The sequence below is a fragment of the Antedon mediterranea genome, chromosome 7 (assembly GCF_964355755.1).
Source record: "Antedon mediterranea chromosome 7, ecAntMedi1.1, whole genome shotgun sequence".
Taxonomy (NCBI): Eukaryota; Metazoa; Echinodermata; class Crinoidea; order Comatulida; family Antedonidae; genus Antedon; species Antedon mediterranea.
The window spans coordinates 1,784,570-1,808,087 of NC_092676.1; the positions used below are offsets into that span (position 1 = coordinate 1,784,570).

At 34.3% G+C, this 23,518-nt stretch overlaps 1 protein-coding gene and 1 long non-coding RNA gene across 2 annotated transcripts in view; one reads left to right on the top strand and one right to left on the bottom strand.

The window, feature by feature from the left end:
• LOC140055362 (uncharacterized) overlaps positions 1 to 23,518 on the bottom strand; it is a 119,458-nt gene that overhangs the window by 94,695 nt on the left and 1,245 nt on the right. The window lies entirely within an intron of this gene.
• On the top strand, positions 792 to 23,489 carry LOC140055353 (metabotropic glutamate receptor 1-like). The gene is made up of 8 exons (XM_072100674.1): positions 792 to 1,511; positions 14,668 to 14,920; positions 15,347 to 15,576; positions 16,921 to 17,176; positions 18,933 to 19,098; positions 19,365 to 19,488; positions 19,606 to 20,527; positions 20,932 to 23,489. The coding sequence occupies exons 1-8, from the start codon at positions 863 to 865 to the stop codon at positions 21,875 to 21,877; spliced, it is 3,546 nt and encodes a 1,181-aa protein (XP_071956775.1). The 5' UTR covers positions 792 to 862; the 3' UTR covers positions 21,878 to 23,489.

The window sequence follows — 23,518 nt, forward strand, 5'->3', positions numbered from 1 at the left end:
ATGCGCACAGTATGCATGCTTTTGAATCTGAAGGCATTGAACCCATACGATACGACAGATTGCTCAATGAATGTATTGATTTGTGAGATTTAAAATCAGCATTTAACATTACTTTCTGTACAATCATGTTAGTCAGACACAATTCAATTTCAACCAGTCTGTTAATGCATTTGCCTCTTTCAAGTTATATATAAATAAATTAACCAATATAGCTTAATGAAATGATTGATATGTCTATATATTTAAAAGACAAACATTGTAGTGATTGATTCAAATGTAGTTTTAAATAAAATAGTATTTTAATCAAACATCCACTATTTGTACGCCTACCTAAAATGTTCTTGTGTACAATCATTTTTTCCATTACATTACAACTTTTACAGATAATAACATTGATAATACCACCGTATAGAAAGTCTACATTATAATTGAAAGCAACATTCAAGGGCAATTTAACATTATACAACATTCAATTTCTGAACCTAGTAAATTGACTTACAACATGTGTTGTAGCAGATGATTTAATAAAATTGTTCAATAAAAGGGCGATATATGACAACATTTTGGATAGCGCTTTCTATCTGATTTGCTGCTATGGAAACGTCAATGCTATAAAAGGCAGCCTATAAGCAATGATTAGTGTAGTGCTGCTGTAGTGTCCGTCACACGCGCAGCTAACTTCATTCGGAGGAGAGGCATGTTCACGTATGTGTACTGCATATACGCCTGAGGATGTACTTATACTTGTACAACATTTGACCAACAACACGATGTTGCTGACCGCTAATGTAGCATTTACCAGTGGAGTATTAATAAGCACTTGATTCTGTCAGAAGTTGGATATGCACTTGATAAGCACACAATGTTTACTACACAACGATGGATTTTGATTCTATTACTTCTAACAGTTTCCATAAGTTTGGTTTCCACTGCAACTTACGAAAGAAAAGTTGCAATTATGAAAGGAGATATCATGTTTGGAGCTTTGTTTTCCCTGCACGATCCACCAGAGAGCGGCTCCAGAGTTTGCGGGATGATCCGAGAACAGTACGGAATACAAAGAGTTGAGGCAACGTTTAAGACGTTAGAAGAAATAAACAACAATACGAAGATTCTACCGAATATAACTTTAGGTGTAGAAATACGGGATTCCTGCTGGTATGAACAAGTAGCATTAGAACAGAGTATTAACTTTATCAGTGACTCGATACAAAAAGATGCTGAACCAGACACAAAGCAAGAAAACCAAAACTGCAGCAAAAGAACCACAAAACCAATTGTAGGTGTTATAGGCCCGGGGTCAAGCCAGGTCACGATCCAGATCCAAAATCTTCTTCAGTTATTTTCTATTCCACAAATTGGATATTCCGCAAGTAGTCCTGATCTGAGTAATAAAAAGTTGTATCAATATTTTTTACGAGTGGTTCCGTCAGATAAACTTCAAGCTCGCGTTATGGTGGACTTTTTAAAAGAGTTTAACTGGACGTTTGTACATGCAGTGCATTCAGACGGTAGGAATCTTTATTTATACTTCCTAATGTTGAAAGTCAGATTTGTTATTCTAAAGCTCTGTCTACACTATCAAACTTTATGCGACAACAAAATGTGATGTGGCCATATATGGACACGATGATGTCATATCACTACCATATTTGAGAATATCACTACCATATTTGGGCACATCACACTTTGTTGTCAAATTAGTTTGATAGTGTAAACAGAGCTTTAGGTATATATAACTCAGTCTACAGTAAGTACCGTAAATATTTATATCAACATTTGAAATACATACATTTTTTACAAAAGAATGGAACTCAATCAAAGGTTTTTATATTCCACAGGTTTTAATACCATAATTTACATATTCATATTTTTTATTTTTCATCGTGTCAATAGCCAATCATTAGGTCTATAAATACAGCGCATTATACATTTTTGTTCAAAGCAATATTCATAACAAGTGTCAAAATAATGGAATTTTAATGCATATAGCTATATCCATCGATTGACGATCATAAAATAAGACTCCTTTCACATGATTTTTATGTTAATAAATATCTAGATTGCGTTCACATGAATATCATGTTTCTTATGAATATCAAGTCTAAGTTTGATATTTTATAAATATCTTCACAATTTTAATTTCTAAATAACTAGACTGCTTCCATAAAGATTTTGTTACATTTTTCCTAAAAACCTGTCTGTGCCTGTGCACGGTATTATTTCACTTATAGGTTTGTATATATCATCAAACATATCATTCGCTTCCCTTGCGATTATAGCAACACTTGGCTTTCATAGCGTATTATACTTTCTTGATGATGGTGCCAGAATTATTATAGTCCAGCTTTTCTGTGTAATTTGCTTCACATCATTGCCATCTTGTGGATTCAAATGACGGTGTACAGATCAATTTTCTCATTAAAAAATATCGTTCTAATAATGGCCAATGTTTGCACTGTTTGCATTGCGCACCGTTGCACAATGCGCACCGTTGCATTGAACACCACTGTACTGCGCACTGTTGCACAATGCGCACCGTTGCATTGAGCACCATTGTACTGCGCACTGTTGCATTGCGCATCGATAAAATGTGCACCTTTACATTGCGCACCATTACACTGCGCGCTGTTGCATTGCGCAATATTGCATTGTACACCGTTTTATTGCGACCATTACTCGTACATTTTCGGAAACACCGAATTTGCACATTAAATGCTAGTATTAAGCTGAATGCCAATGTGCAACTTATTAAACACACTCTTGATCCATATTCATATCTTTTACTGTATATAATTAATTACAATATGAAAACAAATTTAGCTGACTGTCCTTTAGACAAGAACGTTAAGCCGTTGGTCACGTGCATTACAAATTTACGTACATCTGTCTGTATAAATAATCTAGTATAAATTATACTAAATTACCCATTATAATGAATGGCTATAATGTATCTATATTTTGGATTATTTATAATAGTGTTACCCATTATAAAAGCCATCCATCAGATATTTCTATTACCCCATGGGACACTGAAGACTTAACGTCATAATCGCTTCATGATTGCTCCTCTCCAAATATAATGTTTCCACACATCCCACAAATACATATTTGACTACGTTAAATTAAGGTTGTTGTTTTAGTAGTAATGTGTTGTCGATGCATTCAAGTGGATTTTCTTTATGCATCGCAAGTTATAGTTGCTACTGTTTGTCACAGCAGTTAAGCAACGATATATCATTCGAATCATACTTGATATAGCAAATGTACAATTCTTTTGACAACCACTCACAGCATATTATCAATAATTTTTATGCAAAATATCTCAATCGAGTTTTTGTTTCATATATTGTTATTCTGTCATTGATATGAACATGAAGGACGTGACAGTATTAATTAATATTTTTGAGAGATATTGAGAAATCAATGTACTTCCTAAATAAATCAAGATTATTTTGGCCTAAAGCTTTGTCTTACACTATCAAACTAGTTTGACAAATATGGTAGTGATATGATCAAATATGGTAGTGATATGCCTAAATATGGTAGTGATATGACATCATCATGTCCATATATGGGCACATCACATTTTTTTGTCACATAAAGTTTGATAGTGTTGACAGAACTTAAGTTCAGATGCTTATAGGCTTTGGCTATAGGTGTGTTACGCGGGGCATGGCTAAGAGGAAGATATATCAAATTTGGTTATATTGAAGAGATTTGGTAAAAGTGAAGAATCATCTTGGAGTAGATATTATAATTGAAATATGTGGCAGAAAAGTACATATACAACACTAACGACTACCAAATAACGATTACAATTATATAGGCCTCTATAGTAACTATTATTCCACTAAAACAATATTGGAATAAAGAATATAGGCCTAAAATAAGTAAGAACCTTTCCCGTTACATTTTGAAAATAGAGTAAAGAACCGAGTTTCATGCAAAGACGTATTTCTAATATCCCCTGTATTTGAATCGTTTTATTATTGTTTTTAAGTACATGAAAGTAAATTGTAACCGTAGGCTTAATAATATAAAATGACTTTGTACTTTTAAGTTCACGAAAATCAGCAAATTACAATGATTGGTATTCTAGTGATAATGTGTGTACTGACACAGGGACACTAAAGAGTTTGAAATGACTGTCGAGATATGACAAGACTCTTATATTGTTGTTTCTTAATAAGCCTAGAGCATCATCTGCATTATGAATATTGTACAATAAACGGTTTAACAACGTCTATTGTCAGTGAATCTTAAAAACATATGGTAAACTGTTATATAATACACTGTCAGTGATTAATACGCTGAATTAACATCTATGTTCGATCTTTTGATTTCTTTAGGTAATATTCTAACGTTTTCACAGGTGGAAATTCAAATGATGAGTCGCTTATAGATCAGCTTTAATTTCCGTGTCTTTGTTAACATTTTTTCATTTCTACAGAACCGTTTATTATTGTGTTGTTGTACGCTTGTACAGTTACCTTGATAGGGTTTCACTGGACAAAACTAATTTTAGCGATATATCATCGTGGCATTGGTGTAATTAATGAGATACTGGATTAGCCTATACATGACAAGCAATGTTGAACGTGATTGTAGATTAATTCTCTCCGTGTGAATAGCAACGCCTATTGGACCTGGAAATCTCATAATCTCTAATATACAATTATGAAATCTTTGCAAGTTATTTTGACACATATCATTTCGCCACAGTTGACCATTTCAATCCGAACAATTTAATGCATCATTTGAAATTCACACATGTAGATTTTGAATATGCTTACTACGGTGGCCTATAAGTGTCACGGCAACTTTCAAAAAATATCACGGCAATTTTTTCAAAAAAAGCCACGGCAATTTGAAAAAAGCCACGGCAATTTGAAAAAAGCCACGGCAATTTGAAAAAAGCCACGGCAATTTGAAAAAAGCCACGGCAAATTAAAAATAAAACATCACGGCAAATTAAAAATAAAACATCGCGGCAATTTAACAAAAATACCAGGGTAACTTAAAAATGAAACACCACGGCAAATTAGTATTGAAACACCACGGCAAATTAATAGTGAAACACCACGGCAAATTACAGAATGCCACGGCGGAAGTGAGTTACCACGGCGGAAGTGAAACCTTTGGAACCTTCGATTTTTTCTGAGGTAAGTAATTATTTGTGCATTGAAGTAAATATTATATTAATTTATTTAACTGCAGCAGTTTACGTGTTTATTGCACTCTTCTTGAACTTTCTAGGCCGGGCTAGACCATAGGCCTTATTACAAGGTAGGCCTAGGCCCTATAACATTCTACAATGTTTTAATATATTTACAGTAATCTGTTTTTTATATAACAAGTTGTTTTTACAGTAGACCTAGCTACTACTGTAGGCCTAAGGCCTAGGGCTAGTAGTAGGCATAGCTAGGCCTAGTGCAATAAACACGTAAATGCTGCAGTTAAATATTATAATAAATTAATATAATAATATTTACTTCAATGCACAAATAATTACTTACCTCAGAAAAAATCGAAGATTCCAAAGGTTTCACTTCCGCCGTGGTAACTCACTTCCGCCGTGGCATTCTGTAATTTGCCGTGGTGTTTCATTACTAATTTGCCGTGGTGTTTTAATACTAATTTGCCGTGGTGTTTCATTTTTAAGTTGCCGTGGTATTTTTGTTAAATTGCCGCGATGTTTTATTTTTAATTTGCCGTGATGTTTTATTTTTAATTTGCCGTGGCTTTTTTCAAATTGCCGTGGCTTTTTTTGAAAGTTGCCGTGATCTTTTTTGAAAGTTGCCGTGACACTTATAGGCCACCGTAGCTTACACATTCGTTTTTTCAATTTATAGATTTTGACGCTTCCGCGTGATTCTTATGGTTTACAGTACGTAGGCCTACATATACTCTTTCACAAGTTTCGTTAACACTGCAAAAAATAGACATAAAGTTGGAGCGCGCGTGCGCGTATCATCATTATCAACACTTTTACGCCGTCTTAGCCATCAAGATATGGAGAGTGCTGAAATCAATACAGATTTGATCTCGTTACTGTCTGTACGACAGTGTTTATTGCATTTTTTTCACTCAGTATTTTGCAATGCATTTGCTCATGTTTTTATATAATTAGTGTTTTAACGTATGATTATAAAAGAGAAGTTGAACAGTATGATCGCTCGTCAATGAAAGTACGTTTAATTGTTTATCAATATTCCTGTATTCGCCAAAATAAAGCCCCGAGCGTAGTAAAAACCATTACGCGCATGCTCACTTGTTACGCGCATGTTCAGTTGGACATACAGCGTTATTTTGTTCGTTTAAATCAGCAATGAAAATTATTTTATTTCTTACAATATAATTACAATATACATTAAATTATTTGAATAACAATTCAATTTGTTTTAAATGAGAACGGAAACGTCTTGAAGCATATGTTTATTAATTAATGCATGGTGAGTTGACCAATCACAATCGATGAATTCTAATTGTCACTTGTCATTGGTCAACTCGATTTCGTTGCGTATACGTGCTTGCGTTGCGTCTCTCTAGTGGGAACCAAGGTTAAAGAAACAAATCCCATTTAATATATTTTATAAGTGAAGTTCCACTTGAGCTGTACACCTATGAGTGAGATTATAGGCTAAAGCTCTGTCTACACTATCACACTTTATGTGACAAAAAATGTGATGTGCTCATATATGGACATAATGTCATATCACTACCATTTAAGCATATCACTACCATATTTGGGCACATCACACTTGTTCATTTCCAACTAGTTGATAGTGTAGACAAAGCTTTAGTAAATTTTGGGTGACACAGTACCACTTTCATTCATTTAATTAGAACATCAACCATTTTCAATATGCGAAGAACGTAATGTGTGAAATGACAGCAGTAAATTGGCCTAATAGCCCTATGGTGTAACATTCTCTCGCATCTGTTCACTGTTAACAGTAAATGTAATTGCAGTACTTTTCCATAGCAAATACAGTATATCGATACAATTATGTCATTACATATCAGGATTCCATTGCTTCGACGTACGTGAACATAACTCACCAAGTGTGAATGGGTGCACACTATGAACCAGTTAGGCTTGGTTCGCACTACAAAGCAACGCACGGACGTAAGCGTGACGTAAGTTGACCAATCACAAGTGATGGGACTACCTGTCGCTTGTGATTGGTCAACTCGCTTACGTCGCGTTTACATCCTAAAGCTTGGTTCCCACTAGAACGTAACGCAAGGACGTAAACGCAACGCAAGCGTTTTAACCAATGACAAGCGAAGTTATAGACAGTTAGCAATCACAAGCGAATAAGCCATCGCTTGTGATTGGTCAATTCACTTGCGTTGCGTTACGTCCTTGTGTTGCGTCGCTAGTGGGAACCACGCTTTACCCAAACCAAGCTTTACGTTTGCGTCCTATTGCAAACCAAGATTTACGTTGCCTCCTAGTGCGAACCAAGCTTAACGTTGCGTCCTAATGCGAACAAAGCTTTACGTTGCGTCCTAGTGCGAACCAAGCTTTACATTGCGTCCTAGTGCAAACCTAGCTTTACGCTGCGTCATAGTACGAACCAAGCTTTACGTTGCGTTTAGTGCGAACTAAGCTTTACGTTGCGCCCCAGTGCAAACCAAGCTTTACGTTGCGTCCTAGTGCTAACCAAGCTTTACATTGTGTCCCAGTACAAAACAAGCTTTACGTTGCGTCCTAGTGCGAACAAAGCTTTACGCTGCGTCCTAGTACGAACCAAGCTTTACGCTGCGTCCCAGTGTGAACCAAGATCTACGTTGCGTCCTACTGCAAAACAAGCTTTACGTTGCGTCCTCGTGCGAACCAAGCTTTAGCGTCGAGCATGGTAAAGCTTGGTTCCCACTAGAACGTAACGCAAGGACGTAAACGCAACGCAAGCGTTTTAACCAATGACAAGCGAAGTTATAGACAGTTAGTTAGCAATCACAAGCGAATAAGCCATCGCTTGTGATTGGTTAATTCACTTGCGTTGCGTTTACGTCCTTGCGTTACGTTCTCTAGTGGGAACCAAGCTTAAGCTTCGTTTGAAGCAATTTGTAAATTTAAATAAGATATATAATAATATTAATAAATTATTTCCTTTTACAATTGAATGTGGCCATGAACAAGCCTGTGTTGTCATTCATCGTCAATCGCATTATCGAATAACCTTAAAATTTTAATTTGCATCTTAAATGTGTTTAATATGCTATTAAACATTGTTTTTATCGATTACATTGACAAACGATAATAATGTTTCACATCGTTTCTATAGACTCAAAGAAGTACTTATTTTATTATTTGTTTTAAGAATTGAAATTAAAACGAATATAAAATTCATTAAAAAAAACGTTTCGTTGTATATACAGGTAATAAATTCATTTGTGTTAGTACGTCTGGAACAACACGGCTAGAAAAGTTATCAAGAACACGTGACATCATGATGCTTAATTGAATTATGATAATTATAATTAGACGTTAATTTACCAATGTAAACCTATTTTGAACAATAAACGGGAGAAGTAATACTGTTCTATCAAAGTTATCAAGTGAATTGGGAATTAATCTGAATGCTGATTTATTGTGCGTTATAACGAATAATGAAGTAACACATTTAGTTGTTTAATTGAAATTAATGATTATTCGCTGTAATAGACCTAAATATTAAGTAGAATAAATGAATTATATCCACATTAAATTTGACGACGGACGAACTGACTCGAAAAATGAATTTATTCGCAACATGGATGAATTAGCCCGATCCTATTTTTAAAGTTCAAGGGATGTTTATAGGTGTGGGAATAAAGCTTAGTTTCCACGTAACGGCGTTGGCGCAACACAAGTTGACCAATCACAAGAGACCGGTCAGATGATCCATCGCATTGTGATTGGTCAAATTGCTTGCGGTGCGCCATAGTTAGAACCAAGCTTTGTTCAAAGAGTTATGTTCAAGACGTACGTGCATTAATCTATATATAATTAAATGAATACATTAAATAAGAAATATTAATAAATAAAGAAGTCTTATATGTAAGTTTTTGAAGAAACAGCTAACTACTGTAACACACATTTATAAGAATAAACTCATAATCTATCAGCACATTCTTTCTTGTACACATTGTGAGCTGCTATCTACATTTCATACTAATTTTTAACAATAGAAATTGAATATCTTGTAGATGCATTAGGAATCAACATGTCTAACATAACTAAATTAATGTGACATGACAGTCTTATTTGAGCTTATAAGTGATTTGCACGTGACGCAATCTACCGCCTGTCAAATATCACTTTGTAAAACTAGCGCGACGCATTCACGTATGAAACGCCACATGTGACAAAACAGGAAACACATATATGTATTTAAGCTTATATATGTATTTAAGTTTATTCTTTTTAAATTTAAACTCGTGTCAAATGAGTGATCTCTAGGTGTCAATGACGTCATGTATGAAAACAATAATATTGGCTAAAACCGCGGTTCATTACCAAGGACACGGTGCTGCATTCAAAAGCGTTATACACGATTCCCATGTGTTTTCACAGTTGCTACGAAGTTGGTATTATTAATCACAAATGTGTGAGAGTTGTCACAATATAATATTTTTTACGTTGTATAACATTAATTGGTTCTATCTTCCATCCCTATTATATCTATTTGCCCGTCTCTGTGTCGCATTGTCTATTTGGCCATATGTGCCGCTAAATGCACGCACAACAGATCTGCGCCGCTTTACGTATTTATTCACGCATTTCTATGTACTAATGTCACATGACTCATCTATTTCACCGTACAGGTCCTATATATTTTGCTTTGCTGTTTTAAGTTTGGTTCCCAGTACGCAGGCGCAGGGAGGTAAGCGCAACTAAAGTAATTTGACCAATCACGACGCGGCGGATCATCTAGACTGTCGCTTGTGGTTAGTCAACTCACTGGGATTGGGCTTACGACGTCCTTGCGTTGCGTCCAGGTGAAAACCACAAAGTTAAAGTTTTTACACAATATGCAATGCAATAGGCAGATCATATTTGAAAATGTCTGCCTCACGCGCAAATATATCTATTGCGTTACAGATATTTTCCCCACATATTATATTTGCGACACATTTACATTTTGCTCCATATCTACATTATATATTCCCACAATTACGTCACTGTAATATTTTAGTCATCCAGTTAATGGATTGAATTGAATTATAACTCCCAATAGCATAATATATTCTACCATGAAAATTAATTTAACAAAATGTGTTAAACAAAGGGGAAAGTGAACATTTAATTGTAATTGCATCAAAGGCATGACGATGCACGTACAGCAACATCGATTTATTAGTGGGGGGTCTAAATATAATTTACTTTGTAAAAGTAGTAGACGAAGACATTCCGTAGAGTAACAGCGCGTAAAAATAACCGTTACAATATTTACACTAGTTTAGGGCACGCGTCTCTAGTTTAAGACACGCGTCTGTAGTTTAGGACGCGCGTCTCTAGTTTAAGACGCGCGTCTCTAGTTTAGGACACGGGTCTCTAGTTTAAGACGCGCGTCTCTAGTTTAGGACACGCGTCTTTTTCGCGTCTCTGATTTAAGACACTTGTCTCTAGTTTAAGACACGCAACACAAATATTTAAACGCAATGATGAAATGCTAGAAAGTCATCTACAATCATGAATGAACGAAACGCAAAATGAATGCGAACAATGACAAGGATCGTTACAATACACGTATTTCGTATCCTTGCATTGCCTCATCCCCATAGGTCGTGGCAGCCGAGTATTAATATAATTTAACCACAAAAACAGTAATTAATGTAACAAAATTAAATAAAAATTTATTGCGCATTAGCTTTTGTAAAAATTCAAAACTACTTTTTAACAATTAGGTATTAATGAATATAGATACGGTATCATTTACTCTATCTATGGGATGGGAGGCAACGCAAGGATGTGAGATTAATTTAAAATAAGTAAAATTGATTATTTATCTATGTAATTCTGATAGCATGCAATGCATTAATTAATTCCGAGCCCACTCTGCTTTGCCATAGAATTACCATATTATGTTGTGACAACAACAAAAACAGAACGTTTGCAGAGTGGCATGAATTTTTGTTTGCATATAACAAATAAAATAATTAATTTTATTTTGAAATATTTAATGTTTATATACGTCATGTATTTGAAATACAGAAGTCAGGGAAGAAGAAGTATAAAGCGGTAGTGACATGCCCAAATATGGTAGTTATATGACATCATCGTGTCCATTGGTACATCACATTTTTTTGTCACATAAAGTTCGATAGTGTAGACAGCTAGTGAGCTTAACGCATTTAAAGTTTTAAAAGCACTCAGTTTATATGGTCGTATGAACTCGAGCGTCCGTGAAAAATATAAATGTTTTGAAGCATTCCGTATGAACAGAAGTTTGTGTGAGAGTTTTTCAGATTACTGGCTCGAATTAATGAACAGTTGAAAAGTTCTAGTGTTAAAAAATAGCGTAACAATCTTCAAATGTTTTAAATGATATGCACAATATTCTGTATGTGAACAAGTTTGTGTGCGTATTATTGTGAATATCAATGAGAATGTATTGTAAAGAAAGTGTTAGTGTGTTAGCTTGCAGAAAGAAGTGTTTCATTAGCTATAGAAATAGAGAATGCGTTTGTGTGTGAACTGGTTATATATTCTCTAAAGTTGGATCATATTTTTGGACGCAACGACACGAGCGTGACCCAAGTGAGTTGACCAATCACGACGCGATGAATGATGATCCATCACACTGTGGTTGGTCAAACGTGCGTTGCGCTTGCGCTGCGTCCAAATTAGTGGGAGTCAAACTTGAAAGAGTCGAAGCCGCTTAATGGAAAGCTTTTGTTTTTTAAGTCAAGCTCTGATATACAGTTATTTCAGTTAAATGTTATGTTTTAACCTCTGTGCTTTTGTATTATTATGGATTCCTATAAAGAAAATGCAATAAGTTGAGTGGTGTGAGTTTACGGACCTGTCAATACCGATATTGTATGATCGGTAATGTTTACAAGTCACATATTGTTGCATCTCAACTTCTCTCAAGAGAATATCTTTCCATCTATTTATAGACACGATGAGCCTGTTTGTTTTACGGAGCTTTCTCCGAATGTCGTATAAAGCACCGGATCGTGCCACTGGGTCTTTTTATTTCAATGTATACATTTTAGTATACGGGAACTTTGGATGGAGAACATTAATGGGCCTATAACATAGTACGAAATAGAGGTTGTTATTGCAAGTTAAGAGGTTTCACAGATTAAAATCGTGTCTTTATCATTAGCAATTTAATTGCAATAGCGATGTCTATTTGTTGATTCATTCAACGGATATCTTAAAGATAAATAGTGTAAATAGACTTAACAACCTTTTTAATGATAACAAAACATAATACGAGGTGCGCGTTTAATAGTCGATGATGGATGTAATTGTGCTATGGCGAAGATTCAAAGCTGTCGTGTGCAATCATCAACCTAATGAATATAACAAAACCAATCGGTACATCAGGTCAATTGATCAGAATAGATAAGTTATATGTGTAATAAGAGGTCAACCGCTGTAGGTATACACCATACGCATTACACACAAAAAGAGATCGGCATGTTAAGAATTATATATTATTCGGGTATGTCGATTCTTGTAAAAATCATCATTAAGGGAATGATAAGCAAACGACAGCAGGTAACATTCTGAATTTAATTGTAAATAATTACCCGAAAGAGCCATACGAAATTAGATAAAAGTCACGTGCTAATATCCAACTGCTGAGCCGACAGACGTGTTATATGTTATGCAACCTTTATGATCCCGTCATCATCACCCAATATTATAAATTATTTATTGTCAGGTTTTAATTTTCGGCTTATCAATTAGGGGTTATGATCAAAAGTAGCAGTGGTTATCGCTTGGCGTAATCGTTTTAAAGTGAATGTTGCATGCAGGTGACATCAAAGTATTATGTAGATTAATCTATATGAAAAGGTTCATGCAAATATATTAATCAGGTTTTTTGAAATTATGTTATTTTCACGCTCATCTACAATAACAAAAAACAAAGGTACATACGTGTTAATAAATTAAATTGTTAACCTTGTTCTCATCTGAGATATAATATTAAGCCAAGACAAAATTTGAATTTACAGTTTCTAAATTGACGTTGATACAACAATAAACATAAGTTTCATAATTGACCATGTTTGTCTATGACGACACAACGCAAGGATATACGCGCAAGTAATTTGACCAATCACAATTACCGACAGAACTAGCTTTGTTTAAAACAGCCTAATGAATAATATAGGGTTCTTGTGAAATCATCCAAATAGTTAGGCCTACTCAATCAATATACGAAAACTTAAAGCACCTTTTTGTATTTAATATTTCTCGTCAATTACCGCTTGCATCCATTTATCAATTTAAGTTGTCGAGATGTCTCAACACTGTCGCAAAATAGTCAATTCTAAAAAGTTGAATGATAGGGCTTCATAATCATGTTAGCACTTGCTAACATTTTTGCGCTTTTTGCCCTTCAGCATAAATTAATACGCGCGTCCACGCCCGCGTAATCTGACGATAGAGGTCAAAGGTGAACTAGATATATCGGATATAAAACGTTCAGAATGATAATACATTAATGTCATGGCAACTGTTTTAACAAGTAAACGAGTTGTGTTAACGGACGACCATTAACTATATTTTTACTTCATTATCGGCATGACATTTAAGATGAAGGAAAATGTGAAGGTAATTCAAACGTAGTATTAACTCGAATTTGTTGGAAGACCTGGTTAGACGTCCAGTGATAATCATACTAAAGACTAGAGCGCGCATAACCCGACAAAAACAAATAACTCATGTCATGTACACGAATGGAATTATGTTAAATGAGAAAGACAAATTTAGTTTCATCGATACATTGTAGAGAGAAAAGAAAATCTTAATAGATTATGGAGAAAAACATGAGTTTACGACTCAATCAACCTTTACGGGACTTGTTTGTTTTCATGACGTAGGAGATTTCTCGATCATGGACCTATTTTTATAACATTATAATAGCTGAAACAAACTGACTATCTCTACTTATATCATACAATGGCTGTTTTATGGCAACTAATGTGCATTTAATGTTTAAATATAATAAATTGGTTTGAATGAAGGTCTGGATGTTTTCTATCTAAATTTGTACGTATTTAATGTATTTATTCTATTTCTAAAGTTACTATTAATAGAACGTTTGTTTATTTTACGCATTTGGCTGAATCACTTTTCAATTGTATTGTATATTATTATTTTTTATTGTAAGACTCGAAAAATGTTTTAACATCTCCAGATAGAGCATACTTTCGGAATCCGACTAATCCTCTTAATTTATGAATGTCCCTTAAATAGGGGTCAAAATATACTTCCTAATGTTCGTTTCATGAGAAAATACAGGGTGTCCTCTGTATATGGGGGTGTCCTAAATAGTGTCCCTTTTATGGGATGTATAAAATAGTGTCCCTATATAGGGGTGTCCTAAAGTAGTGTCCCCTGTATATATAGAGATGTCCTGAATTAGAGGTTTCACTGTATATCAATGTCAATACTAAGGTTTATTCACCAACTGTGTTTTTCTTTCATAGAAAACTATGGAACAAAAGGCATGGACGCCTTTGTCGAGGAAGCAGGAGAAGCAGGAATATGCGTAGCAACGCGACAGAAGGCCAAACAGAGTGACTCGGATGATATAAATCTATTTACCAAAATGGTACAGAGGTTCTTTGAGAAGAATACGACAAGAATTGTCGTATGTTTCTGCCAAGCAGACACCGTACGGGGACTTCTAAAAGCCATCGGTAAACTGGGCTATAAAAACAAGTTTCTGATTATTGGAGGGTTAGTATTTATTTATAGTATTAAAGATAGCTGTTCTTCTGATACTTACTGTACACTGCGCATGCGTAATCAGATTGACGATACCTATTCTGAGTACTCTTAGAAATTAAAGGTCTTCAAGATTTGAAAACCATGTGATTCGAATTTTGTTATAAAACATCCAATAGTATTATCTGTATCTAATTCGTTTAGGCCAAGCGTAAACTATATAAAAAAAAGGAACAGATAATGCGTACGCTAGGTAGATCAGAATGTATACTTGTTACGGAGCATTCTTGATACAAACGTCTGTCTATAATCAATTAGCCCAGATACGAAATCAACTAAGCCTATTATAATAATAATGTACAATTGTGCTATTTTACCATATTGGTATAGAACAGTAACTGGAATATAATTAAAACCGAAAATTGTCTTTACTCTTAGAGATGGATGGGCGGATAAAGACAATGTCGTGGAAGGTCTACAGAAAGAGGCGAACGGTAGTTTTACCATCAAGCCGAAGAACATTAGGATCGATGACTTTGACAAGTACTACATGTCTTTAGACCCGTTTACATACAAACGCAATCCTTGGTTCTGTGAATTCTGGGAGGAAAAGTTTAACTGCAGTTTGGGTCAATGCCAGAACGGTACCAAGCGTCCGAACTGTACTGGTAAGTTGGAGTTTGGTTCCCACTTAAGACACAACGCAGGGGACCGTGTAAACGCAACGCAAGCGAGATGACCACTCACGAGTGACAGTTCGGATGGTAAAATCGCTTGCTTAATTGTGCAAACATCTTTGCGTCCTATAGAAACCAATCTAGACAGAGCTTTGGGGTATGTACGGTGCAAAATCTAAATCTGAGAAGAGGAGTGATAACGTAAATTTTAGATCTAAAAACCCCTACTTGTGAAATGGTGGGAATGTGTTACACATCTATGATAGGGCCTATATCTCAAAAGTCAATATATTTAATTTATGAATATAGCGTTCGTTTCTCTGCATCTCTGTGACCTATGACCTAAAACAGAACTTAAACTATCTTTTTACTACTTATAACTTGATTTCTTTTGAAGACTTTAATGAATAAATGAAAGTAGAACTATTCTATGAACTTGTAATGATGATGATGATGTGAGGAAAATAATTAGTATATGTGGAGTATACAACGACGTAGGCCTAGATTAGAAGGCAACCTAATTCGCCCTCACGTATTGTCAATAAATTCATATAGAAATATCATGTATTTAGTCATTCAGTCAGCAAATAGGTGTATGATTAAGCATGAAATTTCAACATTTGAGACGTGATTTTAGTTAGTTGAGGTCGAATAAAGTTAAACTGTTAAATAAACAGAGAAACTAGATCCGTGTATATGTTTTACGGCCGATATTTATCTATCTCCTGAGATACAGCTGTTGATTAGTGCAGTAATTATCATTGCTGTTCATTATAATGATCCATGCATAGATAGATACAGACCTACGGCTAAGTTTCCGATCCAGGGGACGTGGTAATTGAAGTTGATTGGTAAATAATAATTGCTGTTTATCGGCTTCAGTTTTCACCCAATTCTCTGTACTGTATTTCCACATGACATAATTTATTTAGTATAGGGAAATCCCTTAATACATTGTCACATGGATCACATGCGATTCCTGTATTATGCTAACTTATGTTAGACTTAGAGTATGATACAGTCTGGTCTGGGTTCCAGATGGAGTTTTGACTTAATTTAGTCAAAAAGATAAATATATTGGCACGTATGGCGTTTCATACGTATAATACTTGGGCTTGTATTTTCAGACAAAAATCGAAACGTCGACTAGTGGACTAACATAACAAAGATAAATAAATACAGACTTAGGGCAAGTCTAGATACAGGCGTGTGATACTGTAAAGAATTAATCTATGAATTCTGATGAATTTTATTATAATAATTGAAATTATTCATAATGTACAGGGAATTTACCTGAGTTAGTTTTTACCATATTCGATCTTTTTTTTTGTAAAGGTCACGAAATGAAAAAGCGTGATGATTACCAACAAGATACTAAGATGGGTTACGTAATCGATGCGATCTACACGTTAGCGCACGGACTGCATAACCTACAGACAAAGTTGTGTAATGGTAAACCAGGCTTTTGCGAAGAATTTAAGAAAATGAATGGTAGCCAATTGAAGGCGGCGCTGTTTAACGTGTCTTTTAGAAGCGAGGTTGGACCAATGACGGTATCGTTTGATGAAAGTGGCGACCCTAAAGACGCAAGGTAAAAATGATATCAATAACAATACTAAAAACTGAACAGCATTTAGATTGGTAAACAAAATTAATTTATGTTGCTCCACATTTACCGGTTTACCGGTCTTAGGACTCAAACGAGTTCAAAAGAAAAGAGTGGTGACGGAGGGGGAAGTGGAGTATGTTGGCAGAACGTTAAAACCACTAGAACGTCATCGATCCCAAGAACACAGCATACAACTGCTCAAAAGATGGAACACCACACCATGAAAACATATTAAAAATAAAATGTATTCCTTCTCTGCCTTATAGAGAGAGACCTTACATAATACAACTGACCAATAAAAACACTACAGGAAACAATATGTGCGTAACGGAGTCTGGATGTCACTGCAAAACACTAAGACATTTCTAAAAGACAATTTCTTCGTCAGGGCTAACTAAAAATAGATAAATTTGTTAGACCACTGATGATAAACACTATACGTACAGTAGGTCTAGTTTGACACGAACAACTTTGTTGTAGCAATCTCAATTAGGTTAAATATATGTTTATGAGGTCGTTTATATTTATAAGAATATGAATGAACGAAATAACTCAATATAAACCTTACCACATGTGATTAAAGCAAGGTTCCCAATTAGCGACACAATGTACTTAAACGCCACGCAAGCGAGTTGACCAATGACAAGCGACAGTTGGAATAATCAATCGCTTCGGATTGGTCAAATCACTTGAGTTGTGTCTCTAGTGAGAATCAAGTAATATGTTAAGACTTCATTCAACGCTAATTGTTTACATGCATTTCAATAACTAATAATATCCGTGCAAAAAAAGCCATGCAGATAATTAGAAATGTATTCATGAATATATCTAATATATTAATAGATCCAAGGCTACAACAAAACTACGTACCTCATGGCTTAAATTATTCAATTTTTTTTTAGAGTCAATTTAAGTTCATTAACTTAAAGAAGGAGAAAAAATATATCGTTTTGTTTATTAATTCATGACAATATATTTTATGTTTTAATAATATATAATAAATTGCATGCTTGGTATCGTAATTATTAAATATTAAATATAGTATAAATAAAATTTACAATATGTTTTCTAACATTGAACTATTTCAGCGCCACACTGTTCTGCTTTGCTTTGTTTATAACAATTTAATATTTAATAATGTAATAGATAACTTGAGATTATATTTTCTTTCAACTCTCCTCTCTTTATTTTTAAAGCATCACACAGACCTCTTTAATGGTAAACACTCAATACAATAATTACATTGATAATAAAGATACGTAGATACATAGTTTATGGGTTAAGAAAAAAAACCAAAGTGAGATAAGCAAAATATTTACAACCCCAAATTTGAAGTAGCAATAGTAGCTAGCAATATGTTTCAAATATCATCTTTTTAATATTGTACTTTAGCATAGTGAGTGAGGTCTTGTGATTTTGTTCTAGAGTAGACTGAAGTTTATTCCAGTAAGTTGGTCCTTATACGAGTCAACAACCATTTCAATCAGGACAAAAATGTTTTCAAAAAACTATAATTCACATTTTCTCATCGTCACCGCTTATACAATAATTTCCAATATAATTTCTCTACCATAAGCACATGTATGATAATGATTGGTTCCCATTATAGCAACGAAAGTGATTTGATTTGCGTTGCGTCTACGTCTTTAAGTTGCATCTTAGTGCGAACCAAGCTTTACATACGATATATATATATATTTTAATTTCCTAACACTCTAACAATTTCTCTCATTTCTAGATATACTATTTATAATTACCGAATGAATGAGACAGGCGACTATTCGTACGTAAATGCGGGAGAATGGCTGAATAACAACTTAAGGTTACGTAGACCGACTCACATTAATCCGAGTTTCACTGGTTACTGTAGTGAGCCTTGTAAGCGAGATGAAATCAAAATAAAAGTAAGCACATTATGAGATTATATTATCTCTTTAAACGAACTATTCTAGGAGAAAAAAAAGAAACGCCTGATGAAAAAAAAAAGAGGAATCAGTGATATTTTGACGAACTATCTGGATTTCTAGAGTTGAAAGACACTTCTGATGAAAAAAAGAACAACATTGATATCTCTTAACGAACTATCTGGAAATCTAGAGTGAAAGTAACTGAAGTTAAGTTTTGATAAATAATAGTAGTAGTATGTTAGCACTATTTTTTTTTCTTCTAGAATGATTTGGTGGAATTGGCGCCATGTTGTTGGACGTGTAAACCTTGTGATGACGATTCTATTGTCGTTGGAGGCACCTGTGAAAAATGTGATCGAGGAACGTGGCCGAATGAAGACAGAAACTGTAAGAATAATGTTATAGTTTTCTTCTTCTTTAAAAGGAAAATCCAGAACAATTTAAAAAAAGTTTTTAAAAATACAAAAAATAAGTATTTCTCTCTATCTTATTTTACACCTTTAGATTGTTATGAAATTGAGAGAGAGTACAACAAATTTGGTGACGTAACGTCAATTATTGCCATCATATTTTCATCAACGGGAATCTTGCTAACAACTTTCATAACTGCAACTTTTATCCGATTCCACAACACTGCCATCGTCAAATCATCAAGCCGAGAAAACAGTTACATCATTTTATCTGGCATTTTTATGTGTTATTTTACAACATTTATACTTGTTTCCAAACCATCTACTGTCGTCTGCTACATGCAACGAGGTATCATAGGCTTCAGTTTTTCAGTTATTTACTCCGCGTTGCTGATTCGAACCAATAGGATGGCTCGTATCTTAGCTGGAAGTAAAAAGAGAATCATGACACGCCGACCACGGTTTTTAAGTGCGACTGCGCAGATTGTGATGACGTCAATATTAGTGATATTACAAGTTTCGCTAACAATTACGTTTATGTTTCTTGAACCACCAAAGGGTGTTTTTCTGTATCCCACAAGGCATCGAGTACTCCTAGTTTGTGAATTGGACACGTTGGGGATGCTAATGCCTTTAGCGTATGATGTTTTTCTTGTAGCAATGTGTACTTTATATGCATTCAAAACTAGAAATTTACCGCAAAATTTCAACGAGGCAAAATTCATTGCTTTTACAATGTACACAACTTGTATAATCTGGTTAGCATTTATACCTCTGTACTTTGGCGGGCCTGATATTCGGCCGATTGTGCTCTGCTTTACAATAAGTTTAAGCGCTTCTGTTGCCCTAGGTTGTTTGTTCTTTCCAAAGACTTATATCATTCTTTGTAAACCCGAAAGAAACTGTCGTGGAAATATGACCACGTCTACAATAGTGCGCATGCACGTTGGAAGCATATTTGACGCATCATTAAACAGCGCAAACTCCAGGAAAGATAGCTTTCGTTCAACAGCAGGGTAAGATAGTATTTTTTGTTTTGTCAAGAATAATCATAATTTTTCTTTCTTCAAATGAAACTACCGTATATTATTCAATCATATATTGCTATTTTTAGTAAATTCTAGAAGATTTGATTGATTCTTCTTTAAATATCCGTGCTTTTAGCCTTACTGCATATGTTAAGAAATATCATAATTGTGCCTTGGAGCTAAAGTTTACCTTGTAGGAGCCTTTGTAAAATATGCAGAATAACATATTTAGCACTATAATGAAACGTAACAGCTTAATAGAAGTTTATCTGAACATGGTCGTAAAGTCTTAAATTTAACATTGCCAATGGAAATAACCAAAGTTTGTTTATTTATTTCAAGTTCATTTGATCACGACTTGTTTTTACAACATATTATTTTGATATTTTCAGGGAATCACAAAACGGAAGTCTTCGTAAATCCGTACGAAGAGAATCGCTTCCAATTCTTCACCAAAGAACAACCACTCACAAGACCAGGTTTCTCAGCTTTCGTCGACGAAGCTTCTCCGACAAAAGACTAAAAGCCATCGACCGCGATCTTGCTCTACGAAGACGAGTTCCACCAGTTTACCGTTATGCGTCTTTGCCACAAGAAGACACCATTAGGACGTCTCCTAATGAAACGTGTAACGGAGACACATCATTAAAACAAATGTCTAAATCAAGATTTAAAAACTTGCGTCCAAAATCTTTAGAAATTGAGTCCGTTATGGAACCACTTCACGAAGCCGATTCAGAAAGATTAATTCCAAAGGAATGTGAGGATTGTGTGGACAGCGAAACGCAACAACTTCAGCCGTCTGAAGAAAATCTTGATACGAATTATCAAATTTTAGACTCTCAAAAATTAAATTCTATGGATACAGTCTTAGAAAATTGTGAAATATATTGTAATAACAACCATCATTCATTAAATGAAAATCTGTCGACTAATACTCATGAGAATATAAGCAAGCACTCTGACGATTTACCGTCTGAAAATAAACCACGTGATCGTTCTCAGTCTGTGATTACGTTTGGAAATGGCCGCATAAATCGAAAAAAACTTAAAGTTGTACCAAGATCTTTCAGTCAAGACTATAGTTCACAATATTCAAATGAATCATGTAGACAAGTTGATTTTTCAAAATCTATGCCAAATGTCGCTGCATTATCTCCACTTGATACAAAGAAATTAGAAGACAATGTACAAGAAATTACACAGGACAGTCAAAAAACTGAAAAGGAGTTACCTGGGGATGACGTCACGCAGTGTTCTACCGAGGATCTATACTGGAGCCAGACTAACCAACAGAATTTGGAACTATTACTGGAATTAGATTCATCAAACGTATAGTAACGGACCTGTTTTATATCCAGATGTTACTTCTAATGGAAACGAGGTACTTCATGTACATCAGTTACTAATTCATTGTAGGCCTACGCGCAAAGCAAGTGTTTTGACCAATCAAAGGTGTGGTTTGGTCCAATTAATTGCGTGTGCATCCGAGTTGGAATCTTTAAAAGGCAAACTTGTAAAACATTTGTATCTATGCTGAATGTTATTGTTAGCTTTTTGGGTCAATAATGTCGAGTAATTACGTCATTAATTGTTTAAACTTTTGTTTTTTGAATGTTTCATGTTCTTTATCGTGAACCAAAACTGCCAAGATGTACGTACCCCGCGCATGCGTAGTGGTAATGTTAAAATGGTGACGTTTTGTAAATGTCAATAGTGTAGCCTACTGTGCAAAACGCGTTTCTGTATTCCATTGTATGTAAATGAAATTACTAAAAAACATGTTATACCGTATGTGTCAAATTGTATTGCATTTGATAACACATAGTTGAATAAATTAAATCTGCATAATTAATGATTATGACGGCTATAGTTTAAGTTTACAAAAAGAGTGAATCTGTCTATTTGTAAACTGGTATAGAGTACGTTTATGATGATATAATGGCAAGTGATTAATATTTATATTTAAAAAAATGACAAGCTGATGATGATAATGATGATGTTGACTATGATATTGATGACTGACGTTGGAATACTGACACTGCTACTGATGACGACATAATAATAATTTATTTTAAAAAGTTACATCACGATAATAATAATAATAATAACAGGAATAATATTATACCATTTTTATGATGTCATAACCATGACGTAATCATCATTTTGATGATTGACGTAATCATAAATAATACATAAACTGTATTTTTTATAGTATCACCTGCTGCTACGTTCATTGTGCCACAATATAATAATTATAAAATATGATCCGTATCCTTCGTAGCTTAAGTGTTGTATATCTGTATATATAAATACTGTATACTGAAACTAAGTTAAAAAATGACAATTAAATAATATTATGTTTGTTTATTGATATTTTAAATTATTACAGTACTCACACAGATGATTGAGTTATGTTGTTTTAATGTATTCATTTTTCAATATACCGAGGACGGTAAAGCAATCTATCATATTATTTTATCAATAATGTTTATAAATCAATTACAAATATTAATAATGTTATATGTCATATAAATAAACTCACGGCCTACTGTATTATTTCTTTATTTACCAGTATCAACTAAAACTAATTTCACAATTCCTTGAAATCTATTTTTTTTTACCGTGTAAGGTGTAACATATTTATTAGTTCTTAGGGGATAAACCTAGGTGTCTACTCTATGATTCTGTTGTTACAACCTGCGTATTAAACACTGTAATGTTTGCACTGTCAAATATCATGGGCTAATATTAGGCATGTATATTTTATAAAAGATCGCATGTGTTCAATTATTTTGTCGCATGAATTATTATAAAATTTATGTTGCGTGAAAATACTGCAGCATCCAATCATATTGTTTTGCTGATGACTGTTGTTTATGAAAAAATAAAAATAAAAATACATATTAATTTGAAAAACCCATTATTCATTCTGAGAGATGAATTTGATTGTAAATTCGAACTCATAGGCCAAGTATA

Excerpts from the sequence above, each read along its gene's own strand:
- LOC140055353 (XM_072100674.1), top strand. The coding sequence starts at position 863 with ATGTTTACTACACAACGATGGATTTTGATTCTATTACTTCTAACAGTT. Across the intron at positions 1,512-14,667 it reads ACATGCAGTGCATTCAGACG|AAAACTATGGAACAAAAGGC; the intron begins GTAGGAATCTTT and ends TTTCTTTCATAG. Across the intron at positions 20,528-20,931 it reads AGCTTTCGTTCAACAGCAGG|GGAATCACAAAACGGAAGTC; the intron begins GTAAGATAGTAT and ends TGATATTTTCAG.